This window comes from Neopelma chrysocephalum, unplaced genomic scaffold, assembly GCF_003984885.1.
Source record: "Neopelma chrysocephalum unplaced genomic scaffold, ASM398488v2 Primary Assembly neopelma1_119, whole genome shotgun sequence".
Lineage (NCBI taxonomy): Eukaryota > Metazoa > Chordata > Aves > Passeriformes > Pipridae > Neopelma > Neopelma chrysocephalum.
In genome coordinates, this window is record NW_020897781.1 from 8,591,381 (window position 1) to 8,618,946 (window position 27,566).

The 27,566-nt window shown below is 40.6% G+C and overlaps 2 protein-coding genes and 1 long non-coding RNA gene across 12 annotated transcripts in view; 1 reads left to right on the forward strand and 2 right to left on the reverse strand.

Moving 5' to 3' along the window:
* SULF2 (sulfatase 2) overlaps positions 1–23,555 on the forward strand; it is a 116,798-nt gene extending 93,243 nt beyond the window's left edge. For 5 of the 6 annotated variants that reach the window (XM_027697501.1, XM_027697495.1, XM_027697499.1 and 2 more), the window contains 11 exons: positions 7,005–7,212; positions 12,912–13,155; positions 14,934–15,030; positions 16,739–16,833; positions 18,630–18,689; positions 19,098–19,267; positions 19,680–19,822; positions 20,054–20,177; positions 20,695–20,725; positions 21,015–21,071; positions 22,101–22,227. In XM_027697501.1, coding sequence (XP_027553302.1) covers positions 7,005–7,212; positions 12,912–13,155; positions 14,934–15,030; positions 16,739–16,833; positions 18,630–18,689; positions 19,098–19,267; positions 19,680–19,822; positions 20,054–20,177; positions 20,695–20,725; positions 21,015–21,071; positions 22,101–22,131 — 1,260 coding nt within the window. In that variant the 3' untranslated portion in view covers positions 22,132–22,227. Of the gene's footprint in view, positions 1–7,004; positions 7,213–12,911; positions 13,156–14,933; positions 15,031–16,738; positions 16,834–18,629; positions 18,690–19,097; positions 19,268–19,679; positions 19,823–20,053; positions 20,178–20,694; positions 20,726–21,014; positions 21,072–22,100 lie in introns of all 6 variants that reach the window. The other variant, XM_027697500.1, reaches the window with a different exon arrangement.
* Positions 18,486–19,101, reverse strand: LOC113974401. The gene is made up of 2 exons (XR_003536540.1): positions 18,887–19,101; positions 18,486–18,785 (listed from the first exon to the last, which is right to left on the reverse strand). It is a non-coding gene; the product is annotated as an uncharacterized LOC113974401 (long non-coding RNA).
* Positions 23,556–24,513: 958 nt separating the features above from the next.
* NCOA3 (nuclear receptor coactivator 3) overlaps positions 24,514–27,566 on the reverse strand; it is a 72,259-nt gene continuing 69,206 nt past the window's right edge. For all 5 annotated transcript variants that reach the window (XM_027697494.1, XM_027697493.1, XM_027697492.1 and 2 more), the window contains exon 25: positions 24,514–27,535. The gene's annotated coding sequence lies outside the window, so the exon portion shown is untranslated. The remainder of the gene's footprint in view (positions 27,536–27,566) is intronic.

Genomic DNA, 27,566 nt, shown 5'->3' on the forward strand with positions numbered 1-27,566 from the left:
TACCACTACCTTGGGGGAGTTCGTGGTGTGCAGATACAGTGGTTATTTAGCAGATGTCTCCTCATCCTGCAGCACACTCTGTTTAGTGGTATCTGGAGTGTTCAGTACAAAAAGGGAATTTTCACATCCTGATGCAAAGATGAAGAGAAGTCTGGATCAGAATTAGTTGAAAGCTTGCTAAAGTCATTGGGGTTCTTTCTTTTGACTTAAACAAGATTGGGGGACCTGCTATTCGGTGCACAGAGAAACCTGAGCAGTCCCAGGAAACGTGAAGTGTGAGCAGGAGACAAGAAGCGCAAACAGAGGACAAAGACTCAGAAGGAGAGTGAAGGACAAGAGAAAAGGACAGAGTTTAAAGTAAAGGAGAGGTCAAGAAATCTTTGAATGTGAGGTGGAGAATTTGAAATTCTGCTTTGTGAGTGTGCAAGTTCATGAATACAGTTCTGTTGCCACAAAATGGTCTTCCTTTGCAAATTTCTGTCACCCTCCTTAACTTATCATCGTTTTGGTAAAAGAACACCAGCATCATGGAGAGGAGGCTATTCAAACTGTTTAAAACCTTGTTTCACAGTCCATTATGTGGAATTTTTTTGGCAACACTAATGTATGTAAATTCTCCCAAGTGCAATGGGAATCTGTGTGTTACCGTGTTTTCTTTTTCACTTGGTGGGGTGTTGGTTATTTGCATCCAACAAAGGGTGACTGTAGACTCAGATGAAAGAGCAGTTCAGCATTTATATTCAAGGATTTAAAAGAGATGAGCTCTTCCCACATGAAATAAAAAACATTTATCCTGGTATCTAATGGCTTCCACACAAATTTTTCTCTTCAGCCTAGTTTGGCCTTTCATTCTAAACTGATTGGTGAGTGGAAGCTGACCCACTTTTATCTGGCAGTCTGCATTAATGTGCTTTTGTGGAAGCCAATTATGATATCGCCATTGCTCTGTAGAGTCCTCCCAGCAACTCCACAGTATCATAACAACAGCTGCACAAAATCTCCCTCCAAGTAATTTACCAGCTTTGTGCACATTTGATAAACATGCAATACCTGCAGCAGTGCTGGTTGCTGTAGGGAATCTATGTTGTGCTTGTAAAAAAACCCCAAAATTAAAAGATAGTGATTTTGTCTTTAGCTGGACCTGGCGTAGTACAGTAATATTGCCAACTCATAAAGAAAAATAGTTGTGTGAATTGACATAATTTTCTTTTCAAATACTTTTTATTTTCAGAGCTTTATTTACATGCAGATCTGATACAAGTAGAATTTGCCTTTAAATAGCATAAAAATATCATTTTATGTGGCAGTTTTCACAGGAGAACATTCAAAACACAAACATGGGCACTTTGTTTCCTTCAGATATTCTGCAGATGAAAGCTTTGGCACACAGTCTTCCGTCCAATCATTGTGCTTTGCCAGGATCCTGAAGGGATATTCTCTTTTGTAACTGGCCTGAAGATACCAAAAGCAGGTCACTTATGTGCTTGGTCCCCCCGTTCTCTCACATCCCAGTAGGGAAAACTCTTGTGATTTGGGGTGTGCCTTCCTCAGCAGCTCACAAGTGGCCCCTCTAGATCTTATTCCTACCACCACAATCATGACTGGCCATTGTTTAGTGCCAAGGGAGGAGCAATATAAAAAAAATTGCCTGTATATTCTCCTTTTCCTGAGGCCACTTGGACTTACATCAACCTGGCCTAGGAAACAGTGTCAGGTTTTATAAGGAATTTCTTTAAAAACCAGGAAGAAAACTTTTGATCTGTCTTTTGTGTTGTCTGGTTCTTCTGTAGCTAGCAGAGATATCCTGAGGTTAGTAAAGAATTTAGGTTCTGTTGATAAGAGAAGTGTATCAAGCCAGCTAGAGCCCAGATAACTTTAATAGCTCTTTTGGCAGATCGCTGGAGTTCCTGAATTTCAGCACAAGTTGCATGAGATCAGCAACTTTCAGGATCAAGCTCTTAATCTGTGATTGCAACAAGAAATGACTTGCTGATAACTTCATACGCTAAAAATTTTATCAGCCCTCAAACTGATAAAATTAGGAGGCAACAAATCATGAAAATTAAAATAATGATGATTTATTAAGGCTGTTATCTGAGGATTGTATTCCTCATCAGGAACAATAATTAAAAAAACTGTTTTCCTCCTTCAGCTAGAAATAGCATGTAATGATTTCCAGGGGCTATTTTACTTACAGTGTTTTTTTGCTTGTTGCTTCACAAACCCAAGAAATTTGTGTTTCTTATTAAGGGAGATTTTTTAACTCCTTGTCATTGCAGTGGTGGTTGTTGTAAGTAGCTTGCTAAAATCAATACCAACATTTAATAAAAACCCCCAGATTTTCAGCTATCCTGATATGAGTAGCAGTGTACTTTAGTTCACAAGAAAATGAGCTGGAGGTCAGGAGACTGGCTACAGACTCAAGTGTGGGACCTCAGACAAATCAATTCCTCTTTTGATGCTGCTTTTTTCTCCACCACTAATGTAATTTCTGCTAAGGCTGCAATCACTCCTCAGCTTCTGCAGTGCCTAACACAGCAGCTGGGACCATTTGATACCACAATCCAATTATTATATTAATAATAAATGAATGACATAATTGTGATCTTAAAATTAGCTGGATACCTGCTTTGTCATTTGCCAACCAGTTGTAATTGTCCCACCTGCCTCACTTCAGCTACAGTTTGTGGCACTAAAAAGCCCTCAAAATATTCTGTCAATAAATTGTTCATCCATCTTACAATTTCAAGGTTTGAGGGATATGTGGTGTGTGACAACTGAAATTGAGCTGGGAGTCAGAGGTCCAAATCTCCAAAAATCATGAGTCAGTGTAATGAAATAAGGTCCTGTTGGAATGAAGACCAGGCAGTGCTATTTATGTCCTGATGGCATGAAATGGAGGAAGCCACACTCATCCTTTGCCAGTGGATGAATGGGAAGGAGGTACAGGGGGAACCCAACAAAAAAGTTTAAAATAATTAGAAAATAATACCATTTGGGAAGAATTGAGGAACTGGGCATATTCAGTCAAAAAAAGAGTTGAGAAGAGAGGAGTCTGTCTACCTGGACCTAAGAGATGTAGAGAAGATGTGAGCTGATTATTTTAAGTCAACAAGAGCAGAGTAGTGATGTGTGTGAGACAAACAATGGGAAATTCAAGTTGTCTGTTCCCTGAACCCTGTCCCATCTGAGCAGCAGGACAAGCTGCCAGCGAAAGCAGTACAACTACCTCTTGTAGAGTGAATGTGTCTCTCTGGATTTTGCTGTTTTGTCCTCATTACCCTAATGAAAAATAACACAAGGAGCAAACCACAGCAAAGGAGAAGAGCTAACTAAACTGTCACTGTGCTCTTTCAGACAAGGAAAAAAATGTACCCTGACTACTCATGAATCAGTTTAGACTGCAAGTTAGAATATTTCTAGCCATTGAAGCAGTTTGTCTGTAGCTCACCATCTAATGTGGCAGCAACGTTGGGTTCAGAAAGCTTCTGCATAAATTAAACATGACAGATATTACTGAAGTGTTTTTCTCAGGTTGCTGGTAAAGACAGAAGATTTTATTATCCTGTAGAAATGTTGATTCCTAGAGCCCATCTTGGTAAAACTGTTAGGGAGCCTTGCTGGCAGCTCACTGATCAGATTGTTTCACTCTTTACTTCTCTGTAAAAAGGAATGGAATCTCTTTCACTTAACAAAAAGAGGAGCTGATGAGACACAGCATGAGGAGTTAGGGCTCAGCTCTGGAAGGTGGGTGTCTCAATGGGATATTTTCTTAGCAAGGCTTGTGTGATCAGCCCTTTTCCCCCCCAGAAAGCAGTGCCAATTGAGAGAGACTCACTGAGGGAAATGAGTGAATTGTAGGAAAAAAATCCTGTAGGGAAAGTCATGGCTATTTATTTCTGATTTGGGCCTCTGATAATGACTTTGAATTAACATCTGTGATTGCTGTAGTGGTAAGAAGACACTGATGCACAATAGTGCAAAAACCACTTCATGGCATTGAAGGCTGGGAAGGAAATAACAGGTTTTTAACACATAGAAAAATACAACATGCCTTTTTCTGCTAAGGGGTCATGTGCATGTTCAAGGTGAACAGTGTTACTACAAGAGAACAAGGCACCTGTTCAATCACAACTGCTGCCATTAAGATTCATGTTTCATACCTAGTGGAGTCCTAATTTACCCTTGGGTACATGTAGCAGGTAGTTTGGGCTGGAGGGGAGAACACACATTACAAACTGTGGGTTTAGGGTTTGGGGTTTTTTTGCCTTTGCAGTGTACATTTGAACAAGATTTCTGTTCACCACCAACAACTTCTCCATTGAACTAAAGCCCAGACTCTTCTGCTTTGCAAGCAAAGGGCTGGGGAGCATCAGTGGGGTAGGGGATGGAGCAGAAGTGTCAGAACAAGCCCAGCACAGCTGGTGGCAGAAAGCAGGAGCACAGCAAAGAACTTGGCCTGCCTGGGGGTGGGGGGAAACCTCCAACTGGAACAGCTTCAGTGTTTAAATGAGGTGTCCAGAAGATTTTACACAATGGGAGCTTGATGGACTTCAGGACATACTGCAAAAGCCATTTATTTGATGGCTGTTCTGACAGGCTTTGCAGGAGGAAAGAAAGGCGTCTTCCTTTGGATGTGAGCTGAGGTGAAGATTGTAGGGCAGTCTGGGTTTTCCACTGACTCTTGACTGGTGTTAAACTCCCCTCCCTTTCAAGTGTTAGCACTTTTGAGATGTTTTGGGAACACATCATTTGCCCTAATGAAGAAAATACCTGAAAAGTTTGGTGCAGTGAACTGAGGATACTTTATTTTCTTGACTGGTTGAGTTAATCCACTATTTATAAATAATTAGGTTTGCTGCTGGATAGTTATCTTGTGTATCTGTGAGCCAAAGTATCTCTTGGCACTCTGAAGTTCTTCATATAGAGATTTTATTATTTAAGTGATTATTTCTTAAGAAATATTTTAGTTCTTGCCAGGGTTTGATCACAGAATCAGAATGGTTCAGGTTGGAAGGGACCACACTGTTGAATCTCAGACACATTCTCACATATGCCCAGATCTATTTTGGGGGAAAAAAGTAAAAGCTTGAGACTTTCTTTTTTATTTTTTCTCCCCTATGTGTGTTCAGTGTTTTCTTCTAAAGTAATTTATGTAGCTCTGCACTGCAGTCATTCAGCAGTGGACCTGTTCATGCATACAATGTACCCTTCCAGCAAAGCCTTTAAGATGTTTTCACTGTAGCATAAAGCTGCATTGGAAAGATTTAAACTGCACCAAAAATTAAAAGATTTTTTTTCTGGTTCACCTGGAGGGGGAAAATGAGCATCACTTTCTTGACAAGAGATGAAAGAAACAGAGAAAAATATTTTTGGGCCGCACATCAGAGCACTTACTTGCAGTAATTCTCATTGTGGCATTTAACTTGCCTTCTGTTGAATCCTCATTTTTCATGCATTAGACACCTATGGCACAGAGTTCTTCTGAGCAGAAAATGCAGTTTGTGTATATATTTTCAAAAATTAAAGTTGAGATTAATTGAAGTGGGAAACAGCAACAAACATTTTTACATCTCTTTTTGTTGTGAAAGGAACCTCTGCTTATTCTAGTGAAATAACTTTTAGTTCAAACCTCAGTCTGTGCATCAGTCAATGTTAGGCATTTATGAAATTAAGAGAGCAATGGGTAAATGTGTAGTGCTCTAGTTGGGGACTGTCATGCAGAGGTGTCTGATTCAAATGTCTTATTCTCAGTACCTCTTCTTGATTTCCTGTGATTCCTTGCGCTGAAAGTGAAGCCAGGTTTATATGCATCAGTGCAAGGCTTGGGAGCTGTTTCTCCTTCTGTCCTTTTATTTGGAAAATTCTCAATATTGCAGTGAGTCCTGGAGGCACAGACTTAGGATTTTGTAATAGGAAAAAGGAGGAACTCTTCTCAAGACTCAGTAAGAAGCTGAAATGTTTTGGAGAGACTCCATTTAAAGCAGTAGCAGCTGCTCCTACAAGGTGTTTTTTTTTTGTATCTTGAAGCCTCTGTATTTGGTAGAGTGTTGGTAAATTAAGGTGAAATCATTTTGGGAAGTTGGATAGAACTTCTGTGCCAGGTTGAAGGCAGCTGAGCTGCCTTGCCCTCTGTGCAGCTCTGACAGCGGCACAAAGGGAACTGTGAGCAAGTTACTTCAGGTTTTGAGTAACAGAGGGTGTTGGAGATAAGAGATGAGATTTTCCTCTAGTTTGAGTGCAAGAGGGGGAGGATTCTCAGCTTCAGAGGCATCCAGTGCAGCTCACCATTGCCACTCTAGCCCAGGGGTGTTGAATGGGAAAAGCTATTATGAGAAACACTCAGGATGGAGATAAACTTGTCCAACTACAGACTTCCACAGATGCTCTGAGCCTTGTAAAGGTCAGTTAAGAGAAACAGGCACTTCTGCAAGGCAATCCTGGAGAACACTCTATGCCTGGACGTGTTCAAACCCAGGCTGGATGGGGCTCTGAGCAACCTGGTCTGGTGAAAGGTGTCCCTGCCCATAGCAATGGGGTTGAAATGAGATGGTCTTTAGGGTCCCTTCCAACCCAAACCATTCTGTGATTCTATGTGGAGAGCTTCCATAAAGTTGAAGGTTTTGGTCCCACTGAGTTGTGGGTTATAAATATAATGAGATGATCAGGATTTAGGATATGGCTTGAACCTCCCTGGTTTATGCCACAGTTATAATTCTGAAAGTTGTCACTTGTCACCTCCATGTTTTTACCTGTTGTATTGATTTTGTTAAGAAATTTCCATTGTTCTGCCTCCAAGAAACAAAATGAGAAACAAATGTGATGGTGTTCCAAAGGGTTCCTGGTCTGTCTGAAAATGGGAGATTACAAAAACTCTGGTTTAGTAGTAGGTGATAGTTGAGCCCCGCTTTACTACAATGAGGAATATCTGATAGATTGCTGGAGTTGGCCATTAGACAGAGCACAGCTGGGACAGAGTTTCAACGACCAAATTTTTCTTCCAGAAATGGCAGTGTGTGGAAGATGCCAGTGGAAAGCTCAAGCTGCACAAGTGCAAGGGAATGGCCAACTTGGCAGCTGCAGGCAACCGCAAAGGCACCTCCAATCTTCTGCCCAAGTATTACAGCAGGAACAGGGAGGGCTGCAACTGTGAGGAGAATGAATACAAGCTGAGCCACGTTGGACAAAGAAAGAAACTCTTCTCCAAGAAAAGTAAGTGAACTCACTGCACGTTCTGTCTCTGCCTTGAGAAGCTGTTACAGGTTTGTTCACTAAGTAGGGGCACAGTCCTCACTTTCATGGGCATTCTGTCAGCATGTTTCCTGTGCATCCTGTCTGTGGAACAGGGTGCCTCATATTGGACAATCAGACTTGAAAATATTTCTGTCTGTAGGAAGAATGTTTTGTTCTGGGAAATGCAGTGCACACGCTGAAGTGGCAAATTGCATGTGGTTATTTAGGCCATGGAACATGAACAGTGTTCTACAGGAAATACTCCAGTTTTCAGTAGCTACTGCAATGTTTGGAGCTGTTGCTGCAGTAATTTATTTTTAATAAGGATGTGTGTGCTTTGTTACAGAAGCTGCTTGCTTCTGACATCCTTTCCTTGTGCTCAGTCAGCAGAGACAAGGCTGACTTTTAACCAGAGATAACGACCGAAGGGGATGACTGTTTCTGGTTCCCTTGGCACAGATCAGGTGCTTTCTTTAGAAAGCCCATTTTACTGACCTTACTCAGACTAACACATATATTTGAAGTATATAGCCTAATTATAGATTAGAGGCAAATGGAAGCACAGAATTATTAGTGACTTGTAATGTTTCTTTCGTCTCACTCCACAAATACAGAGCCTTAATTATTTCCCACATTAGTCTTTCTATATAATGACCTGGCACAAACTTCAAACAGAGAGTTTAAATTGATTTTCTCCCATTATATTTGCTTTGCAAGCTGATTAGTAGCTACTAAGCTAATTTTTAGTTGAAAAAAATTACTGGTTCCAGGGTGAAATTACTCAACTATACTTGATGTTTAAATATGTGGCACAGCAGATTATCTAGTGTTATTTAAACACTGGAACTTGTACTTAATTGACTACTTCCTTTTTTAAAGTCCCAGAGAAGAAAGTTCAGTCCTGGGGATTCAAATAAGAGGTGAAGATTGAAGGCACTTAAATGAGAAGAGGAAAACAATTTAAGTGAAGGCAACATAATGCTATCTGATAGCACTTAGCACTTACTTAAGCACTTTTCCTCAGCGCTTTTCTAAACATTAACTAATTTCGCAACATCCAAAGGAGGTGATTAAGTGCATAATTACCTTTAGTTTATGTATGTAGAGGGGTTGAGGTAAAAGAAGTGAAAGTTGCTCCCTCTAGCAGAGGAATCAGAATGGTGTTTTTTCCTGTGTTCTGCTCAGAAGAGGCAGAGTTTACACTTCAGCTCCCTCACCTCATTGAACCTTAAGGCATAAATTTCAGCAGGTTAAGATAGGATCTTGCCAATTACGTTGCCATTGCCTGTGTCTTAAGTAAAATAATTGCTTCCACAGATGCTTTGTCTCTCCCTCTGCCCACATCCTGTGCTCTGCAGGGCAGAGGTTAACTTCGACCTGTTGGCAGAGACTCTTTGGTTTGGTGTTGGCTATTCTTTCCCATTCACTTATCTAATCTGTCACACCCCAAATGCAAATGAGCACAAAACAGTGCAAGTCAAGGTAACATAACCAGGGTTTTCTAAACAGTTTATGTGGAAAGCTGGATTGTGTATAGTAAGAGGGGAACCTGGATACTCCTGATGTGTATTTGGATTTTTATGTTCTGTTTCATGAGACTTGGGGTAAAGTGCAGTCTGTGCTGGGTTGTTTAGTTCTTAGGGAACCTTTGGGTACTCAGAATTTGGTGAGTGCATGAGATTATCCTGCAGCCCTGTTTGAATGCCAGTAAATGCAAGTGTCATATTTATTAAATCCTTAATGGCACAGAGGTGTAGATTACTTCCTTAATGAGGCCTGTGTTGATAATTAGTGGCAATGAGATCTTGGAAGAAGTATAAAGTTACTAATTCTTTGTCTTCATTTTATTTTGTTGGATATTTTGTTGGGATTGAGGGTGCTGGAAAAGTATTCTGGGGTGAATATCCTGTTTGTCCCTTATGATGTTATATGGGGGTAGGGAATGGGTTCAGCTGAACTCAAACTCAGATTGAACAACTGCTAAATAGAAAATAGACATTTCAGACTGGACTGGGGTCATGTCCTCATTAATACCATAGTTCCCAGCAGTAGTGTGATTTTGAAGGAAATGCCCTGACCAACCACTGCCTCCTGTTGTGTGCAGCAGAGATTTGCAGAGGGCAGTTTTGGAGGATTCTAATCTACAGACACTTGCAGAAAACCAGGTTGGATGCCCTGCACGTGTGGTGCCTTGAGCATGTTGCAAACCCTAACGGGGTACAAGGATTGGCCTTTCAGAAAGATTAAACCCACTTATGTATAGTGAGAACAAGTGGTCTAAAAGGCCAGACTAAATTGCTGATAGAGGAGCTGGAGCACCAACTGTTTAGATAAAATAATTCCTTTCTAATTACTCGTTTTCAGGTGCACCAGTGCTTTTTAACTGGCATCAAGTGTTTTTTAAATTGAGTCAAGTCAGTTTTAAAAGCTTTTAAGTGCCAGAAACACATAAGCATTAATATTTGGTGTGTCTGGGTTTAGGTGTCAGGAATGTTTGAATTTTTGCATACGTTTTCTTTAGTGTGTTTTTGTTTTTATAAGAAAGATGAAACAGAGCTTTGCAGTAGGTAGAAAGTTTTAAAGTACCAGTGAGCTCTTAAAATCTTTGACTGTGTTGTGGTCTGCTGTGTTCTTATTGCTGTGGATTTGATCTCCTCCTCCTGTGATGAGCCAGTGTATGTGATGAAAGGAATTCTCAAGCTGCATGTAGGGAAATGATGATAGGCCACACAGGTTTGTAAACAAACAGAAGTGTGTACAAAGGGCTTAGTGTATTATTATTCCAATTTTCCTGTCATTCATTTTTCTTTTGAGGTAGTCTCAATGCTGGAGCAAAATGGCATTCTTTGTTGTTAAAAAAGAAATGATCAGTTACTTTAAAGATAATGCATTTGAAGTATGATTTTTCATAGCAGTTGTGAGAAATGGGATACAAGAAAATTTTGTGGGTTAGATGTTTTTTTCCTTTTTGAAATATTAGGGACAGATTCAAAACACAATTTCTAGAATTCCTGTGGCACACAGTGCCCAAGAAAAAACACCTCTAAACTTTATCAATATTTCTGGAGATATTTTTTAAAAAAACATCTTTAAAGTGCCTAATTTTACTTTGTGTTATGGAAAAAAAATGCTTTTTTGTCTACCAAATGCAAAATATATAGATCTTAGTGGGAAATGTTCCTTTCAGGTTCCAATGAAGACAAACATGCTGACTGTGTGATCCAGGAGGACCCAGGTGGATGAATGGGGCACTGAATTCAGTTGGCTTTCTTGCCTTAAATATTTCTGGGCTCCATTTTGGGGTTTGGTTCAGTTTTGGGGTTGCAGCTTCTCAGCAGTACCATCTTTAAGGCAGGTGGTTTCTGGACTAGCTGAGGAAGAGAGGCATTGGGACTCAGCTTAGCAAAGCTAAACTTTAATAACTTGAAGAAGGGAGTATAGATGTTTTGGGGCAAATATTTAACAGCCCTGGATCTCCTATTGGAGAGGAAAACGTGAACCTGGGGGAGGATTGACTAGTAAGTAATTAAACATTGGTATTTATGCCTGCAGTGCACTTTGCAGGTGGGAGAGCACAGCACAGATGAATACTGATCTCATGAAATATTTTAACCACTTCCTCAGAAAATGGTAGAGTTTGGTACTAATCCCAGCACGGAGTCAGCACTGGGGGTGGGATAAAGCCCTACAAGCAGTCCTGGAGGAGCTGCCTCACTGCAGCCCTGTTTGTTCCCTGCAAGGCTGTCTTGGTTTTGCTGCAAAGGGAGGAGGAACTGCTGGCTCCCAGCTCTTCAGGGATGTGTGGAGATGACTGTCTGCGGAGGTCCAGCGTGCTGGATTTGGCATATTAGACTTGGAAGGAAGATAAATGCTTAGTTGGGTGAGCTGAACAAGATGAAACGAGGAAGTGATTAAAGAAATGGGAGTTTATACTTTGAATCTAATTGTTAGGGTGTAGCTTTTTGGAACTTTCTCCTACATCTGAAAAGATGGGAGTTTCCTTCTCGTTTAGTCAAACATTTCCTGAATGGGTGCCTGAAGTAAGGCTGGTCTTTTGTGGCTTTTTTTATCCCTTCAGCAGTGACTCACCTGGCTTAATATCAGCAATAAACTTTGAACCACAGGTGGAAAATGTGCAAAGCCAGCAATCCAGCTGCTATTCTACTTTCTGTGTGTGGTGCTGACAAAAATATAGTGCTTGGCCCAGTTTCAGGTGAGAGGAGATGTTCATTTCACTTCCCACAGTCTGCAAAACGCCTTTGGAGACTTTGCAGTCTATCTGAGGTGAACGTAAGGCTTCTTGAAAACAAATCACTGCATCAATGCCAAAGCATGCCAAGTATTTCTTTTGTCAATTTTGATTGTTCTACCTCCAATTCCTCCCCCTTTTTTTTTTCCCCCTACTTGCTTTGCTGGGGAGATTAACCCATAGAGAAAGCTGGTTTTTCTATGGGGCTTGGAAATGCAAGAAAGATCAGTCATCTCATTTGGCACATTGGCTGAGTTCTCCCTTGAGCAGGTTGCAGAGGGAAGTCCCATCTCATGATGTTTGTCTGTGTGAAGGAAAAGTGACTGAAGGAGCAGGGGCTCAGTTGTTTCCAGTAATGTCTGAGGTAACTCCAAGCCTCATACACAGAGCAAAGCCTCAGGCTCCCTGGGGCAGGGAGCAGAAGGGGGTCTGGTGTACTTTTTTCCTCAAGGAATGAGGTGATTGTGCCGAGTCAATGAGTGACTCTCAGCAGTTGCTGGTGGTGAGCAGGAAATACAGTCAGAGATGGACCCATCATGCAGCAGGAAAGGTTGGATATACATTTAGATTCCATGGCTAGGTTGTATTTGTGCCATTCCAGACCAAACAGAAGAGGAGTTCTGGGGATTTGGGCTGGAACAGAGAACTTTGGAAAGCAGTCATGGTGAAAAGATAAAAGAGAATCTTGTAGTGCACAGTGGCAATTCATAGCAAGTGTTTCATTTTGCTTTTGGGCTGCAAATTCAGAAGAAAAGTCTGAGGGAGTGCAGAGCACTGGAGGGTGGTGCTTCGTGGAGAAACTCATTGATTGGGATGCACAGCAGGAAAATAACTGTGAAGCAAAGAATCAGATGTGGATAAAAGTACGGATCTGGATATTAATCCCTCCTGAAAAAATCAAGCATCCAGCCTTGAAAATGAACACAGAATTGAGAAAAGACTCAGGCTGAACACGGGGGATGATACTGGGACAAGTTCTGGGAAGTGTTGGGGAATCCTGGCAGAGGAGCGTTGTCGGGAGGGCAGCAGAAGGGCAGAGACTGGTGGGTGGGGGTACCCGGTGTGACCGCGGGTCGGTGCCCGCGGCGCGGCTGCCACCTGGTGACCGCGGGCAGAGCAGCGCCCGTGCGAACGAGCTCTTTGTTCTCAGTGCTGCCAGACCAAGAACGTTTTCTTTCCCCTCTGCCATTCGTTTGTGTCTGCACTGTACCTGCCCTCTCCCGTGCTCTGGGGTGTCCGTCCATCCTTCTGCCCGTGCCAAAGGTGAGGAAGCAGCAACTCAGAGGAACAACTGCAACAAACACTGTTTGTCAGCCACTTAATTCCAAACAGCACAGTGTGGGCTGGTTGTTTTCCTCCCAAAAACCATAGAGAGGAGTGAATTGTAACATGCTGCTTCTGCCCTTCTGTCACTTCTTTTTCCATGCAGAATTTAAACCAAGCTACGTCCGGAATCGCTCTGTCCGTTCCGTGTCTGTGGAGCTGGATGGAGCCGTTTATAACCTGGGATTAGAGGATGCATACCAGCCCATCTTGCCAAGGAACATCTCCAAGCGTCACAAGGAGCAGAGGGCTGTTCTCCGTGAGGAGGAGGACAGAGACATGGGGGAATACAGTGGCACTGGTGGCATTGCAGAGTACACAGCCCCTAACCTGATCAAAGTGACCCACAGGTGAGTGCTCGGGGTAGAGTTGGAAAAGATTTTGCTGCTTAAGTGGCTGCTTTACATAAATGGGTGGGTTAAAGTGTGCTAAGCATATTGGACACCCAATCTAGCTTCACTAAAATTCGTATTCCAACCTGTACAACAGCCTTTGGTTCTGCTGTAGTTTTGTCAGTGCAGAGGCTGAAGAACTGCAGCAGTGCTTTTGTGTGTCCTGCACCGGGCAGAGACAGCAGTCACAGATCAGGGCATTTTCCAGAGATGCAACAGTTACGTGGACACCTGTGTGAAAACAGGAGAGACCTCACCCCTGGAAATCAGTGTGCAGTGGGTGACCTGGCCTGGCTGGAGGCCAAAGGCTCTGACTGGAGTATGAACTGGTTTTGGGTCACTGGTTGCTTTGTACAAGCTTTCTATAACCAGTGCCAGGAAAGGGAAATCTATATTATGAATGAAGTTGGATGGACCAGGAGCCTTGGGAAATAGAACATACTGGGAGAGAGGGAAGGGAATTGTCTGAGCACTCTAGTGGCTAAAAATAATTTCCTCAGGGAAATGTCCTAGGGACTGATGGTGTCTTTTCAACTGTACTTTAATGAGTTTAATCACCATTTCCGCTTGTGAATTATCAGGAAAGCCACCAATCATTATTGACTGTCATTAAATTGTCATTAAATTGTTTAATGATTAACTCATGTAAACATGCAGGAACCAGTTAGCTGCTCTTGGTATCTGTGTTTTCCATTTGACTTCTGTCCACAGAAGTGAGTTAGAGACTTGCTAGTAGGAGGAAAGGTAGCTAAGTTGGCATCAGAAAATTGTCCTCTTAACCCAGCTCTCATGAATGTTCAGGACTCATAAATCACCATTTGTGCTTTTCTTCTGGAACAAATTTAATTGACTTTTTGCTGCCTTACTGGGTGAATCCCAAATTCGTACAAGGAACTGTCAGGAAGGTTGTGCATTATTCATCAGGAGTCCCCAGGAACACTGGCAGAAAAGAAGGCAGTGGGACAACATGCACGAGGTGGTTTAAAGAAAATAAAGGAGTAAATAAAGGAGCTTTAATTTAAACACGCATTCAGAAATGACTGTGTGGTATTTGACCCCTAATGAACTTCTCAGGTAAATCTGTCAGGTGGTGATTTTTGTTTGCTTGTTTATTAAAGAATTTTAAAAACTTCATTTTACTAGAAGTTAGTGAAACATAAGGACTTAATATTGTCAGAGAGTATTTTGCCTTTGAAGTCAGGGAGACGGGCTCAAAATTGTATCCCTTTTGTAGAAAACAGCAAAATTTCTTTGTATCTGATTTGGTTTTTTCCCCTTTTCTTTATGGTGTGGTAATACATCTTACATCGAAATACTTTATCATTGCCCCTACCCCTGCATCACTTAGTTATGCTCTGGGAAACTGCTTCTGAGTAATGCCTTCAGTGCTTGCTGGTTAGTAGAGATTTATTTAGACAGTCTAATGAATAAGCAAGAACTCTGTGCAGCACAGTTTACATACAGAAATTAAGCAGTCAACAGGTTCTGCTTGATAGAAATAGTCTCCTTGAATTCTTCTGCTTCTTTAAAATCTCCATGGCAACTCAAAGCCAGACTTCTTTCCTGGCTCAGAACATGCTTGTATTCTCTGGAATGAATATTGGTTTTGGAATTCTGCATGTCATTTGCAATCCATGGTCTTATTTGTCCTGGAGCTGTGTTATTAAAAACTGCTGCTTGCCTTGCTCTGTGTGTGTATCCCCTGTAACAAACACTGTTTGCTTTTCCGTGCCAAGGTGTTACATCCTGGAGAATGACACTGTTCAGTGTGACACAGATCTGTACAGGTCACTGCAAGCTTGGAAGGACCATAAACTTCATATTGACCATGAGGTCAGTGCTGTTTTCAGAGTGTGTTTTCAGCATGGTTTTCTGTGGGCTGATAGGATCGTGCTGACTGTGTGTGTCTGTCTGTCTGCCTCTGGGTGTCTTTGTCCCTCTCTGGAACCTTTTGAACTTGCTGGCTGATTTGTGAACAGACATTTCAGAGATAATTGAGTTAGTACAAGTTTGTGAAGACAGGATGCTGAGTGAAGGAGAGAACTGCAACTGAAGGCACAGCTGAGAGGTGTCATATGCCTTATGAGATAAATAAGACTTGTAAGTGTCCCCATCCTGGAAAAAAATGAATCTGGATCTTTCTGACCTTTTAATAGCCCTTCTCTGCCAATGTACCTCTCAAAAACAGGATTTCAACATCAAATATAAGACCAAGGAAAAGCAAGGTCCATTAGTTTGGTGCTTCTAGGATTAATTTCTTTTGCTTGCTTGTGCTTTTCTTAACCCTTGCACTTTGGAATTGAATTTTTTCATAGGCTTGTGTATATGAATAACCTGGAGGTGATTTGCCCTATGAAATTTGCCTGTAAAACATCATCTGATATTTTTGTCACTAATATTTAAGAATGTAAGCTCAAACCTTTCACATGTATCGTGTACAAAAGAGGGTCTAGGGATCCTCTTCCAAGGAGCAGGTAGTGGTGGAACAAATGCCAGAGAGGAGCATAAAGGACAGACCTCCTGTAATCTCTTACCAAATTACATAAATTCACAGTTCTGGGTAAGAACCTCTTGGCCCCCTTTTATGGTACAGTTGACACACAAGGCAGATACTGAATAATTAACTAGTCTGCAAAGATTTCAAAGGGCAATTTCAATCTCACCACACTCTGGTGATTGTTTTTTCTTCAGAAAACTTGGGCAGTATGGAATGTCAGAGGAAATGAGAGCTCACCTCTGTCCTGTTGTGCTCCTGATTTAGGGTCACAGGGCTGGATTCTTTGTGTATTTTCCTTGAACACCCTGTCCTGTCTCTGCTTCAACAGCCATGAGCTCCCACATCAGTGACTTCTGGTCACTGATGGCTCGTGGTAGTTCTGCAGGCTGTTGTTCACAGTGGATTACACAGGTTTTTCTGCTGTGTAGAGAACTGAGGTGGATGCCTGCAATACCCATCTGAGGGTACTGCAATACCCACTGTGTATAACCAGACTGAACAAAAGCAGGAGTTTCATTTAGTGAAAAAACCAAGCAGTTAAAAATAAAGCCCTGTGGGTGGCACAGTTGACTGCTGGTGGCTGTGCCATGTGGGCAGACACTGCTGAAGCCTGCCATGCAAACAGGGCCTTGCTTTCAGAGCCTCTCGAGGGATTTCAGAGCACTCCCTCCCCATCCCCTTCATGATGTCAGAACAGGATGAAATTTAAGGATTTCCTTTTCCTTGGAGCAACCTTTCTCCTCTTGCAAATGTGAGCCCAAGAGGAAAAACCCCAATGGAAGCAGGAGTGTCTGTGTGCCCCCCATTCCCTCTCACAGTCAAGAGTCAGAGCAGGCAAACCAGTGAGGCTTCCTCCTGCTGGAGCTTCCTTCTGGAAAGTCAGATAATTCAAAAATACTTGTTAGTAGTGAGAGTCATGGCAGGTGAGAGTCAGTGAAAAGGAAGCATTTGGTGACAGCAGAATGGGTTTGAGAAGGTTAGAATAAGACTAAATCATGCTGTATTTTTTTAACCTCTGTCTTTACCTTTTTTTTTTCCCCTTAGATTGAAACCTTGCAAAATAAAATAAAAAACCTGAGGGAGGTGAGAGGTCATCTAAAGAAGAAACGACCCGAGGAGTGTGATTGTAACAAGATAAGGTATTTCTTGTGTACTTCAGGATAATTATTTGCAGTGTGAAACTGTAACTGATTTATCTCCTCACAGGAGGGTCAGGATCTGGTTTGTTCAGTGGTTGCCTGCTTACTCTGCCCTTGAATGTGCTTTCAGGGGAGTTGGGCTGCTGCCCAAGTACATGACACACCTTCTCCCAGGCAGGAGTTTAATTGCCTGTGTCAAGTGGTGATGATGTAACGTGGCTTGTAAACCAGTTAGTTCTGCTCTTGTACTGAAGATGCTGCTGTTAAATATCAGAGATGAATATTTTAAGCTCTGGGTTTTTTTCTGGCAGCTTTGACACGGGCAAACTGTGGCTATGGTGCAGTGTTACACAAATCTGTTATAAAAACAGTGGGAAGATGAGAGAATTCCTTCCCATTCAGTTTTTTTCCAGGCTGGATGTATTATCTCCCAAGATGAAATCACTGCACTATTTAGCAGCTACATCTGTTGGGAGGAGCAGGAATTTAACAGCTGGTGCAGAGTTACCTGTATTTGTAACCACCACTGACTCAGGGCAACAGATATTTCTTTCCCTACTGCAGATCACTTGTGCATTAAGTGCAGCAGGCACTAGAATAGTGATTAAGTGTTAAGGTCTCTGCATAGTTGGTTCTTATATAGCCAAATATTTGCAAAATGGCCACAGAGTCAGCCCGCTGATTACATGGAAAGGAGGTTCATAGAATCATAGAACATTAAGGTTTGGAAGGGACCTTGAAGATCATCCAGTTTTTCAGACTAATATAGGTTACACTTACTTATATTAGTGCACAGCATTTTTAAGATGACTAATCAATGAAGTTAATCATCCAAGTTATAAATGTTCATGTGTTTGCAGAACCGCATTGCTTTAGAATTTAGAATTAGTTAATCTGTGCAAAGTTAAAAAAAACTGAAGGAGATAGTTCTTTATTATTTGTTAATTTGTTATAAGGATTAAATTTAGGAAAGCTCTCAATAGCATTAAGAATTTAAAAGATTTGTTTTGAAGGGAATATTAATCTGCTAACTAACTGAATTCAGAACAACAACATTTATTAAACTTCATTTGTCTTTGCTGATTTTTTTGGGTAGTAACTTTATTAGTCAGAAAATACTGCCATTGGCTGAGGCTGTTTTGTCTTGGTAATTCCACAGAAAGGAGACTTCTGCAAAATCATGACAGAGGCAAAGCAGTAGGCAAGGGTGTGTATGTCTGCTTACACCCTCATATCTCAGAATATATTAGACACTGCTCTTGCTGGGACAGTTCAGTCCATCTTGTTTGCTTTCTTGGAAATTCCAGCTAGTAACAAAGGAGGAAACCTCCTTCCCCCAACCCTATAGTACAGCTGGCTTTGAAATTCTTCCATTCAGAAGGAAAATAACAGGAAGGTAGTATAAGCTGGTCATCTTATCAACTGAACAAATGGGTGAATATCCAGTGGAAGAAATGTTGTAATTTCATTATGAATCTGTTTGCTTTATCTGCCCCGTGTAGGGAAACAAGCAGTTACAACTGAAATCTTAGTAAGCTGTAGCTGGACCAGTGGGTGGCTGCAGCCTGCAGTGCGGTGGGAGCACACCGGGGGTCACTGTGGGCAAAGGAGCCAAGGGAACGGGCACAGGGAGCTGGGAAGGGCCGGCAGGGTCGAGCGAGGCTGTCTTTATTCAGTGTACACTAACGAATGGAGAAGTGACACTGGATTAAATCTGCTTCAAACCCAGTCTGATAGTGTGGTACAAATAGGAGCGGTTGTCTTTGTTCACCAACAATGCTGTTTTTATTTTCCAGTTATCATTCAAAACACAAAACCAAGCTGAGGCACAAGGGATCCAGTCTTCATCCTTTCAAGTAAGTGAAGGGCTGTTTCTTTGAAAGAGAATTTGCCAAGTCATTATAACATTTGGTCCATACAAACTAAGCAAAAGTACCAGTGTTTCATTTATCCTGTATTAAAAAGCATAAACACAGAGACACTGGGCAAGGAACTAATACTAGTAAATTCTGAGATATAAGGTTCCTGCTTTGGGAAATGTCATATCACAGACCTCAGGCAAGCCCTGTAAGCCCCTTTGGCTGCATTTTCATTTTCCGGTGCTGTTGAATTGCAGAGTGATCTCCATTTGGAAGAGAAGCCATTTACTTAAAAAGATGTTGATTCTTTCCCTCAGAGCAGCTTATTTTACGAGCTATTTCGGGTTTTTTAGGCTCATTCAAGTGTAACAGAGTTTGCATGACCCTGATGTTTCATGTGTGCAGGAAGGCCCTCCAGGAGAAGGACAGGCTGTGGCTGCTGCGGGAGCAGAGGAGGAAGAAGAAGCTGCGCAAACTGCTGAAGAGAATCAAAAACAACGACACGTGCAGCATGCCTGGGCTCACCTGCTTCACCCACGACAACCAGCACTGGCAAACTGCTCCCCTCTGGACATGTAAGGATACTGAGAACTCGGGTTCTGGCTGGACCGGGCCGGGCTGTTGGGTTCCGAGTTTGGGGTTTCAGTGCCTGTGTAGCCCCAAAGGCTGCCCCAAAGGAAAGAATCTGCTTCAGTGCTGCACAAAAGGCAAGGGAGGTAAAAACATCTGCAAGTAACCAACAGACACTGCACAGTGTACAGGGATGGGTGTGGTATCTCACCATCTGGAATGTTTCCCAACTAGACAAGACGTTGCTTTAATGAGCCGTGTGGTGTGGGTTAGGTGTGCACAGAACAAGAGGCTGATGCTGGAAGGCATTCTCTGCTTTACAGCTCAGGAGTAAGAGTTACCCTCTATGAATCAAACAGAAATAATTAGCAGTGCTAAAGACTGTAGCTGATGCCTTTATAACTCTTACATTTGCAGTGGGCCCTTTCTGTGCCTGTACCAGTGCCAACAACAACACGTACTGGTGTTTGAGGACAATCAACGAGACCCACAACTTCCTGTTCTGTGAATTTGCTACTGGATTTCTGGAGTATTTTGATCTCAATACTGATCCATATCAGGTATCTGATCATAGACCTCAAGATCACAGCTCAAGAAATACAGCATTTTTCCTTACTGATGATCAACTGAAGTTGCACAGTATTGCTGCAGGATGTAATTTAAGGCCTCTATCACTTAAACCAGTATAATTTGGCTCTTTCCTGTTACAAATAAACCACCTGTATTCCATATATGAAAGCTATCAAACTACAGAGCAATAGTTACTAACAAGAACCCCCTATTTATTGCAGCTAATTAACGCAGTGAATACGCTCGACAGAGATGTTCTCAATCAGCTGCACGTCCAGCTCATGGAACTCAGGAGCTGCAAAGGGTATAAGCAATGCAATCCAAGAACTAGGAACATGGATCTAGGTAAGTGCCTCTCCTGTTGCCCTGACAACCCCCCCAAAGAGGAAATGGGGCTTGCTCTTACCATTATGAAACTTGAATCAGTCAAAAGGATTTTAGTATTTCTTAATACTGGTAATGTCCTGCTGAGCTGGTAACTGCATGCTTAGATTTTTGTAGGTGTTCAGTTTGTGTTATGTAATGTTTTTTAAAATTAAGAATGATATTTAAATAGCCTAGTGATGAGTGTTACAGAGATGCAGAGGATGATGAGGAAAGAAAGATACTGGTGAAAGAGGGAAATAATACCCTGATAGCCCCTATCAAGCTCATAGGCCAGTTCAAGTTGGAAGAGACTTGTGGAGTTCTGCTCCAAACTTATGCTCAAGTGCAGGGTCAGAGGTGAGGGCATGGCAGGTTACTCGGGCATGCCAGGTTACTCAGGGCATTGGGTGATCTGTTAAGTTATTAAGTCTTTTTTAAAATTGTCTTACCTGATACAGGCAATCCTGGGTAACATTGTTAATTTTTCTTCACCTAGGACTTAAAGATGGAAGCTACGAGCAGTACAGGTACATTTAAAAAAAAAAGTTACATTATTATTCTTAAATACTACTTTCATGCTGAAAAAGCAAGTGTGGGATTGGGAACAGCATGGACAGGCATGGCCTGGAAGGGCATTTGAAAGGCCTTTCCACTCCAGTCGCTTTGAAACACTTTGAAACTTCTTTGTTTCATGTTCTAACTTTGGTAGTCAAAATTCAGGCTGAACTCTTCTCCTTCCTCATCTTTCAGACTGTAGTGCTGGTGGTTTTCTTGGTGATGGTTAACTTTTTTCTCCTTTTGCTGCTTGAAAATTAGGCAGTTTCAGCGTCGAAAATGGCCAGATGTGAAGAGACCATCATCTGCCAAGTCACTGTGAGTTGGGAGCAGTTCACCAAAAGCATTTGCTTTTGCTTTAGCTTTTTCCTTCTCTTTTTGCATGCAACACCTTTTACAACATCATCATCTATTCTCTTGGAATGCTTAAGTGGGAAGTCCTCTAAATTATGCAAGAAATACGATACTTCCCCATCATTATTGACAACTGCTGCACAAAACTTCTTGGTCCATGTTTTCTGGGACTCCAGGAGAATTAAGGGCAAGGCAATTTCAAACCAGTAAAGGTGGATGCTCAGCTGAAGAAACCAGTTATGGTCAACTGCCAGTTAAATTTAAAGACCAGTATGTTGGTTTTGCCTAAATTTAAATTAGTAGCAGCTACCTTGTGGTTTTTCACCCAATCCAGAAAGAACAAAACCGACTGTAATTTCTCACGAGCAGAGAGAGAGTACCTTGTACTTTCTTGCTCTTTATCCGACCACAGCCTTCTGTTGTGAGCAAAAAAAGGAAGTTAAAACAGAAAGTAGACTACAAGACAGATTTGTATCTAAAAGTGCTTTTTTCTTACTGAGCTGCCCTTTAAAACTTGACAATGATAATCAGTTCTCAACCTGCCAGAGCTCAAAGGCGAGATACAAATTTAAGTACTTAAAAAGTTACTGTCTCTGAATCTCCCCTTAAAAAGAAGGCAGAGATTTCAGTTCATTAAAAATCATAAAGTCCTCTCAAACTGTGCAGTGGAAAAAATATGCACATGTCCCTTCCTAGACACAGTCTGGCCTTCTCACTTGCCCAAGAGGATTTGCTCATGTAAATAGAGTATTTTTATTTCTAGTTGAAGAGATTTAAGACTGGCTTTAGAACCAGAATGAAGCTTGAATTAACAAGCTTTGTACAGGTTGAAGTTTCAAACAGAGTTGGACTGTTTCTGTCATACACCTGCTATGGTTTTATAGGTGGTGCACAGTGTTTCCATTGTCTTTTACTGCATGGAATCATTAAAAATATTTAACTGCTTTCTACTGGAATGTTATACACTAAAAATGTGTTTGTTTTATTTTAAAGAGGACAACTGTGGGAAGGCTGGGAGGGCTAATCTCCCCAACTGCTGCACCTCCATGAGGATACAAACTGGCCAGAACTTGAATCCATGTACAGACTAAATGAATTGTAACATTAGCCTGAAGGACTGGATAAACTTTGAGGCTGAAATAGGTAGAACGTTTGCACTGGTGAGTGAGTTAAATAGATGCAGTGAAACTATGGGAAATGCTGTCAGAAATACAGGTCTCTGAACTCCACTATCGTACCTGCTTTTTGCTTTGGATTATACCTCACCTGCTTCACAAGGCATTTTGCTTCCAGAAGACACAAGTAACGCTGAGCCAGGAATTGAGAGAAGAGGAAGCACAGCCCCATCCCAAAGAGAGCCATTCCAGCGGCAGCGTTTCCACAGACAGCTGAGGGAAACTCAAAACAATTTGCAGTTCAACTTTCTCTTCAGTTGTCATGAAAAACACTTCAAAGCCAAGCATAACTCTAAAGCAAGATCTAGAAACCATGGATGCTTTTGCCTCTCACTGGGGTAAAGGCAGTGGTTGAACAGAATTTGAGCAGCACTGAGTGTTCTCAACACCACGACATCTCTCCAGTCTCCTCTGAGGATACCTTTTAGTTCCATGTCTGTTTGTCCATCCTACTGCCACCTCTATGAAGATGAGAGAAAATCTTCACTAACAGATTTTTGGAGGGGTTGTGTAAAATATTGCTCAATATACTGTTTGCAAAGCAATTCCTTCAGGTTGTAAAGAATTTTGTTAATAAAAAGAGTGTAATGCCCATGCCCCGTTTCTCAAAATGTTACTTACTTTTGCTTAGGACGTGTCAGAATTCATCCATTTTTAGAAGTACTGAAGAATTTCAGTAAATGTACATCTCAAATTTTAACAAAATCAGATATGTATGAAGTTTTTTTTTTGTGGTAATAACCTATTGTATGTTCAAAACCAAAACAACTCCTTTGAGAAAGCAGTGTTTGCTCAGCAATGTAACTTTTACATTTATTTTTTAAAAAAGGCAGCTCTGAGAAGTTCAATACTTGTAGTCAATAAAGAATAATCTAGTTAATAGTTTAGTCTACAAAAAAAGTTGAAGTTCTGAATGACAGTTACTGTTTAAAGGCTTTTAAAGGGAAAAAAAACCCCTATCATTTTACTTAAGAAGCACAGTGTACAGTTATTTGAGTATTTTCATAAGGACGTTATTAAATACATTGTAGTACAGGCCATTGTAGCACAGGCACTAGTGGTGAGATTTGTATTTATAATTCATGGTACTCTGGTACCTATTTTAAAGGCACGTGCCCGAGGGTGCTCATGGGGCAGGACTTGACCAACTGTGGCCTTCACTCCTAACAGCGGTACTTTTTCTTTTAAAACAGAAACTTAACTTGCTCTTTTAGAAATGCAGTGTAAAAAAAAAATTACAGCATGGAAATTATTTTGGAACTCTTCCTGGTTTTGCACATAAGGAGAATCAAGTGGAATCATACCCAGGCATATAGATCTCTGGTACCACAGCCCCCTACTCAAAAAATATACTTGGATTTAGGAACTAAGGAAAAAAAAACACAAACAAACAAAAAAACCCTCATAACACAAAAACCTGCTCAAAAAGCAGAAGTGGAGTCTTTGTAAATGTGCTATACAGCAAGACTAGGCTTGAGTATTTGTATTACATGTGGTAAGTCAAATATACTTCCCAAAGTTTTCTTGCAAGCTTTTTTTAATTATGGAAGTAAAATATGATTGTCTGTCTTAATCTAGACATAGATTTTCTTTGCAACTTGTTACAGCTGTCATGGATTATTAGAAATATCTATTAGATGATGAGATCCTGAATCAATACAAATAAGTAAAAAATGAAACACATTTTTTGCTGCTTCCCAGAGAAAAATTTTAGCCATCTGCTAAACTTTACAGAAAGAATCTGAGTTTAGATATAAAAAAATTGGCACTTACCTTTTTTTTGTGTGTTCAGCCTTTAGTCCTTGGCCAGCTGAGGGTGTGATGGTGAAAATCCTGCAGGGCCCAGTGTTCCTGCTCCTGTTGAAAAAAGTTACCTTGTTCCTTTACACAGCCCACTGAGCTGTGGGGTTGTTTGGGACACAAGAAGCAGCTGCTATTTTGTGAAAGGTAAGTTGTTGCCAAATTGGGGAAAGCTGCCCCCTCTTCACCTTTCAGCTCTTGTACAAACTGCTGTTGGAGTTGACAAAGACAACACATCCCAGGTGCTCTCGATGCTAAATGGGTCCCAACAGGGAAAGGTCGCAGTTGTTGCTCCCTCAGCTTTTGCAGCCAATTAGGAGAAGATGGAAATCATTCTCTGCACAGTTTTCCTCAGTGGCAGCACCAAATTTTCTCTGACCTTTGCAGGATACAGTCACGAACCTTAAAGTATTAGACAGCTAATCATGTTCTGATTTTAAATAGAAACCTTTATTTACATTATTATTAACACCCAAACACAAAAGCCAGAAGGGCGGTAATACCTTACAACCAACTCTTTTATAAATCAGTCTCCATGATTTTTCTGTTTTGCAAAATAAAGATACAGATATTTCAAGCAATACTTACAATGTAAACTAAACTTAAATGCAGTTCTCAATACTGTATGCCTTCTCCTGAGAATTTTTTAAAATATTGCTCTCAGAATTACATGGTTTCATACTTGCTGTATCATTCTGTCATCTGGTAGTCTGCACATAAATTCTAAAATAAAAGGTGTGCTAATTGGTGCAACATTCAGATAAGTTTTGTCTTGTGACTGAAACGTGGTTTGGATTTTCTAACTTTGAAAGCAGTATTTTAGGCCAAGAAAAAAAGTATTACATGTGAGTTTTATTAATAACCACATGGTTTCTGTGATCAGAAGAGACATGTAGTAAAAACAACACATTTATGCAGCTGTGATCAGAGGTGGCTGTACTAGCTAATTGATCTCTTACTGTTGAATAATGTTATACAGGTTGTTTTTTAAAAACATTCAGAGAAATCTGCTGCTACAGAACCAAAGCAAAATTGATGGCAATAACTAAACATCAGCAGATTTCAAACTAGATGTACTATGCCAAGAAAGATGTCATCAATGCTTTTTAAAAATGCCCCCTCCCCCTTAATCAAGTTTAAACTAAAAATCTTTGGATTCAGCAAAAAAAAAAAAAAAAGGTACAATCTAAACACAGACGAGAAAATGATGATCCTTAAAACATCAGTCAGGTACCAGTTAAACATAGATGTATAAACAGAATCACTTTACAAAAATTGTAGGGCAGGATGTCTAAAGCAGTCCATAGTCCTAAGAGCTCACCTAATGAAAGCAACCACGGTTTGTAGTTTCCATCAATATAATGAACAACTACAAAATATAAAGATTGTTCTGCTCTGATCTGATATAAAAAGCATGCGATTGTTGCCTTTCAACTTCAGTGGGCAGCACTTAAATAGATATGTTCTAAGAAATGTAAAAAAGGAAAAAAAAAGAGAAAAGTTCCTCAGGCTTTTAAAAGTTATGCATTAAAAAACACACGTGAAGTGGACAGAAGATTTCAAATAAATGCTGTCACCTACTCTGTTTACTCAGTGCTAATGGCAGAGATTGACTGATCTACATTCCCTTTGGAATACAACTGGCTGGATGCTAAGGATGAATGTTTTGAGACTATTTCTATTTAGAGTTATTTCTATTAAAATGGAAGATCACCGAATATTCTGAACAATAAAACCACCTCTTGCTAATGTACCAAGAACAAGCAATAAAGAACACAGCTCAGGGTTGGTTTTTTGTACTCACTTGGGAGAAATCAGTCTTCCATTACACAATGAACAACAGAATAGGAGCACCACACATCTGAAACATTTCTGGGTCATCACTTAGGGAAGTTTAGAGGTTTGACTTGTTGTAACTTTAAAAACTGCAAAGGGATCTTCATTCCAAGGCCCCAAAATGGAGGGGAAAAAAAACCCCCACATTATCAGCAAATAATATGTAACCAGACTTAAATACTGATATCAGAGAAAGCTGCTTAGAAAATACATTCCTTCCTATTAGAACAATCCAATGTAGGTGCAGACATTTGGTTAAAGTGTGGCTTAATATCCTTGAAGATTTCTGGATGTCATGTAACAACAAATATTTTGCAACAGACAAACATTTCCAAAGATAACATTTAGAGTTCATTAAAATTGACCAAAAAAGACACAATCCAGATTCATCAGCTGAAAAGGTGACCTATTACAGAAAGACACGACTGTCCTGACAAGCTGGGACATCTCACAATGCAGAGCCTTTGTGTCAAACTGCCTTCTGTAAAAAAAGACATGTAACAAAAGTGCTCACAGGTGGAGAAAGCATTTTACAACCGGTCTTTTTTTGATAAAAAGCTATATGTTAAAGATGTAAAAATAAATGAAGCGTTGAAGACCAAAAAAGAGAAATATGTGGGCCAAAGTCACCCAGCTTTAAAGTCACTAAATCTAATTAAAGAAAAATTCTATTTGGACCTCAACTACACTGAGTTTACAGAAATCGATTTTGTTAAATATTTAGCTTCACAAACTCTGCAAAAATGAGTTAGTGACCTACAAAAGTCATATATATAATACATTATCTTAAAGATCATATTTACAAAATTTATTCACAAAAAGACTGCAAAATTCTGATTCTGACTGCAATGCCTTGCCTTTTCTGAAGTTATTTTCCAAAAAAGATGAAAGATTATTGCTCTAATTTCCATTCACAGAAAACATTACATTATGCAGTCTTTTCAAATAATTCTTAAGAGATTGTGTTTGAGAAGGAACATGAGTACACCCCTACCTTCATATTAAGTCCTTATCAAAGATATTGCATTAATCCATTTATATAGTCTTCTATAAAGTGCACTCAGCTGCACAGCAATATGTAAATATTAGTCACAACTGTGTTTAAATAATTTAAACTGTTTATCCTCTCTTTTTAACCCTTGGCTTCAGTGGACAGGATTTTGGACTAGAATGTGCCAATTCATTTTGCACTGCTACTTTGCTTGGGAAATCCCTGACTCTTGGGGGTAAGAGACTAAAAGCAGCATTTATATTCAGGAGTTAATATAAAAAGAGTCAAGGCTAAGACTACATTCTCTGTCAGATACTGTTACTAGAGAAATCAAAAATTCTTACCACTGTGACTTCTCCAGGCACTTTTGTCTGCCTGTAGTTGAAGGGCTTTGGATACAGTAAACAGATCTGGTACACCAGGAGCCTACCCATCAAATCTACTAAAATGCCATTACCAAATTCACAGTTCTAGAGGAAGAGCGCCAAAAATATTAACAAACTTTTTTTGTACTCCACAATATACAGTAATACAGAGACTTCTTCTACTAAAAATTTTTTTTTTTTTGGGTGGAAGGATAGGGTTCTTTTTTTTTGGCTTATTTTTTCCTCTGAATGAAGTAACTTAGGACGTCACGGTGATTAACTTAGCACTGGT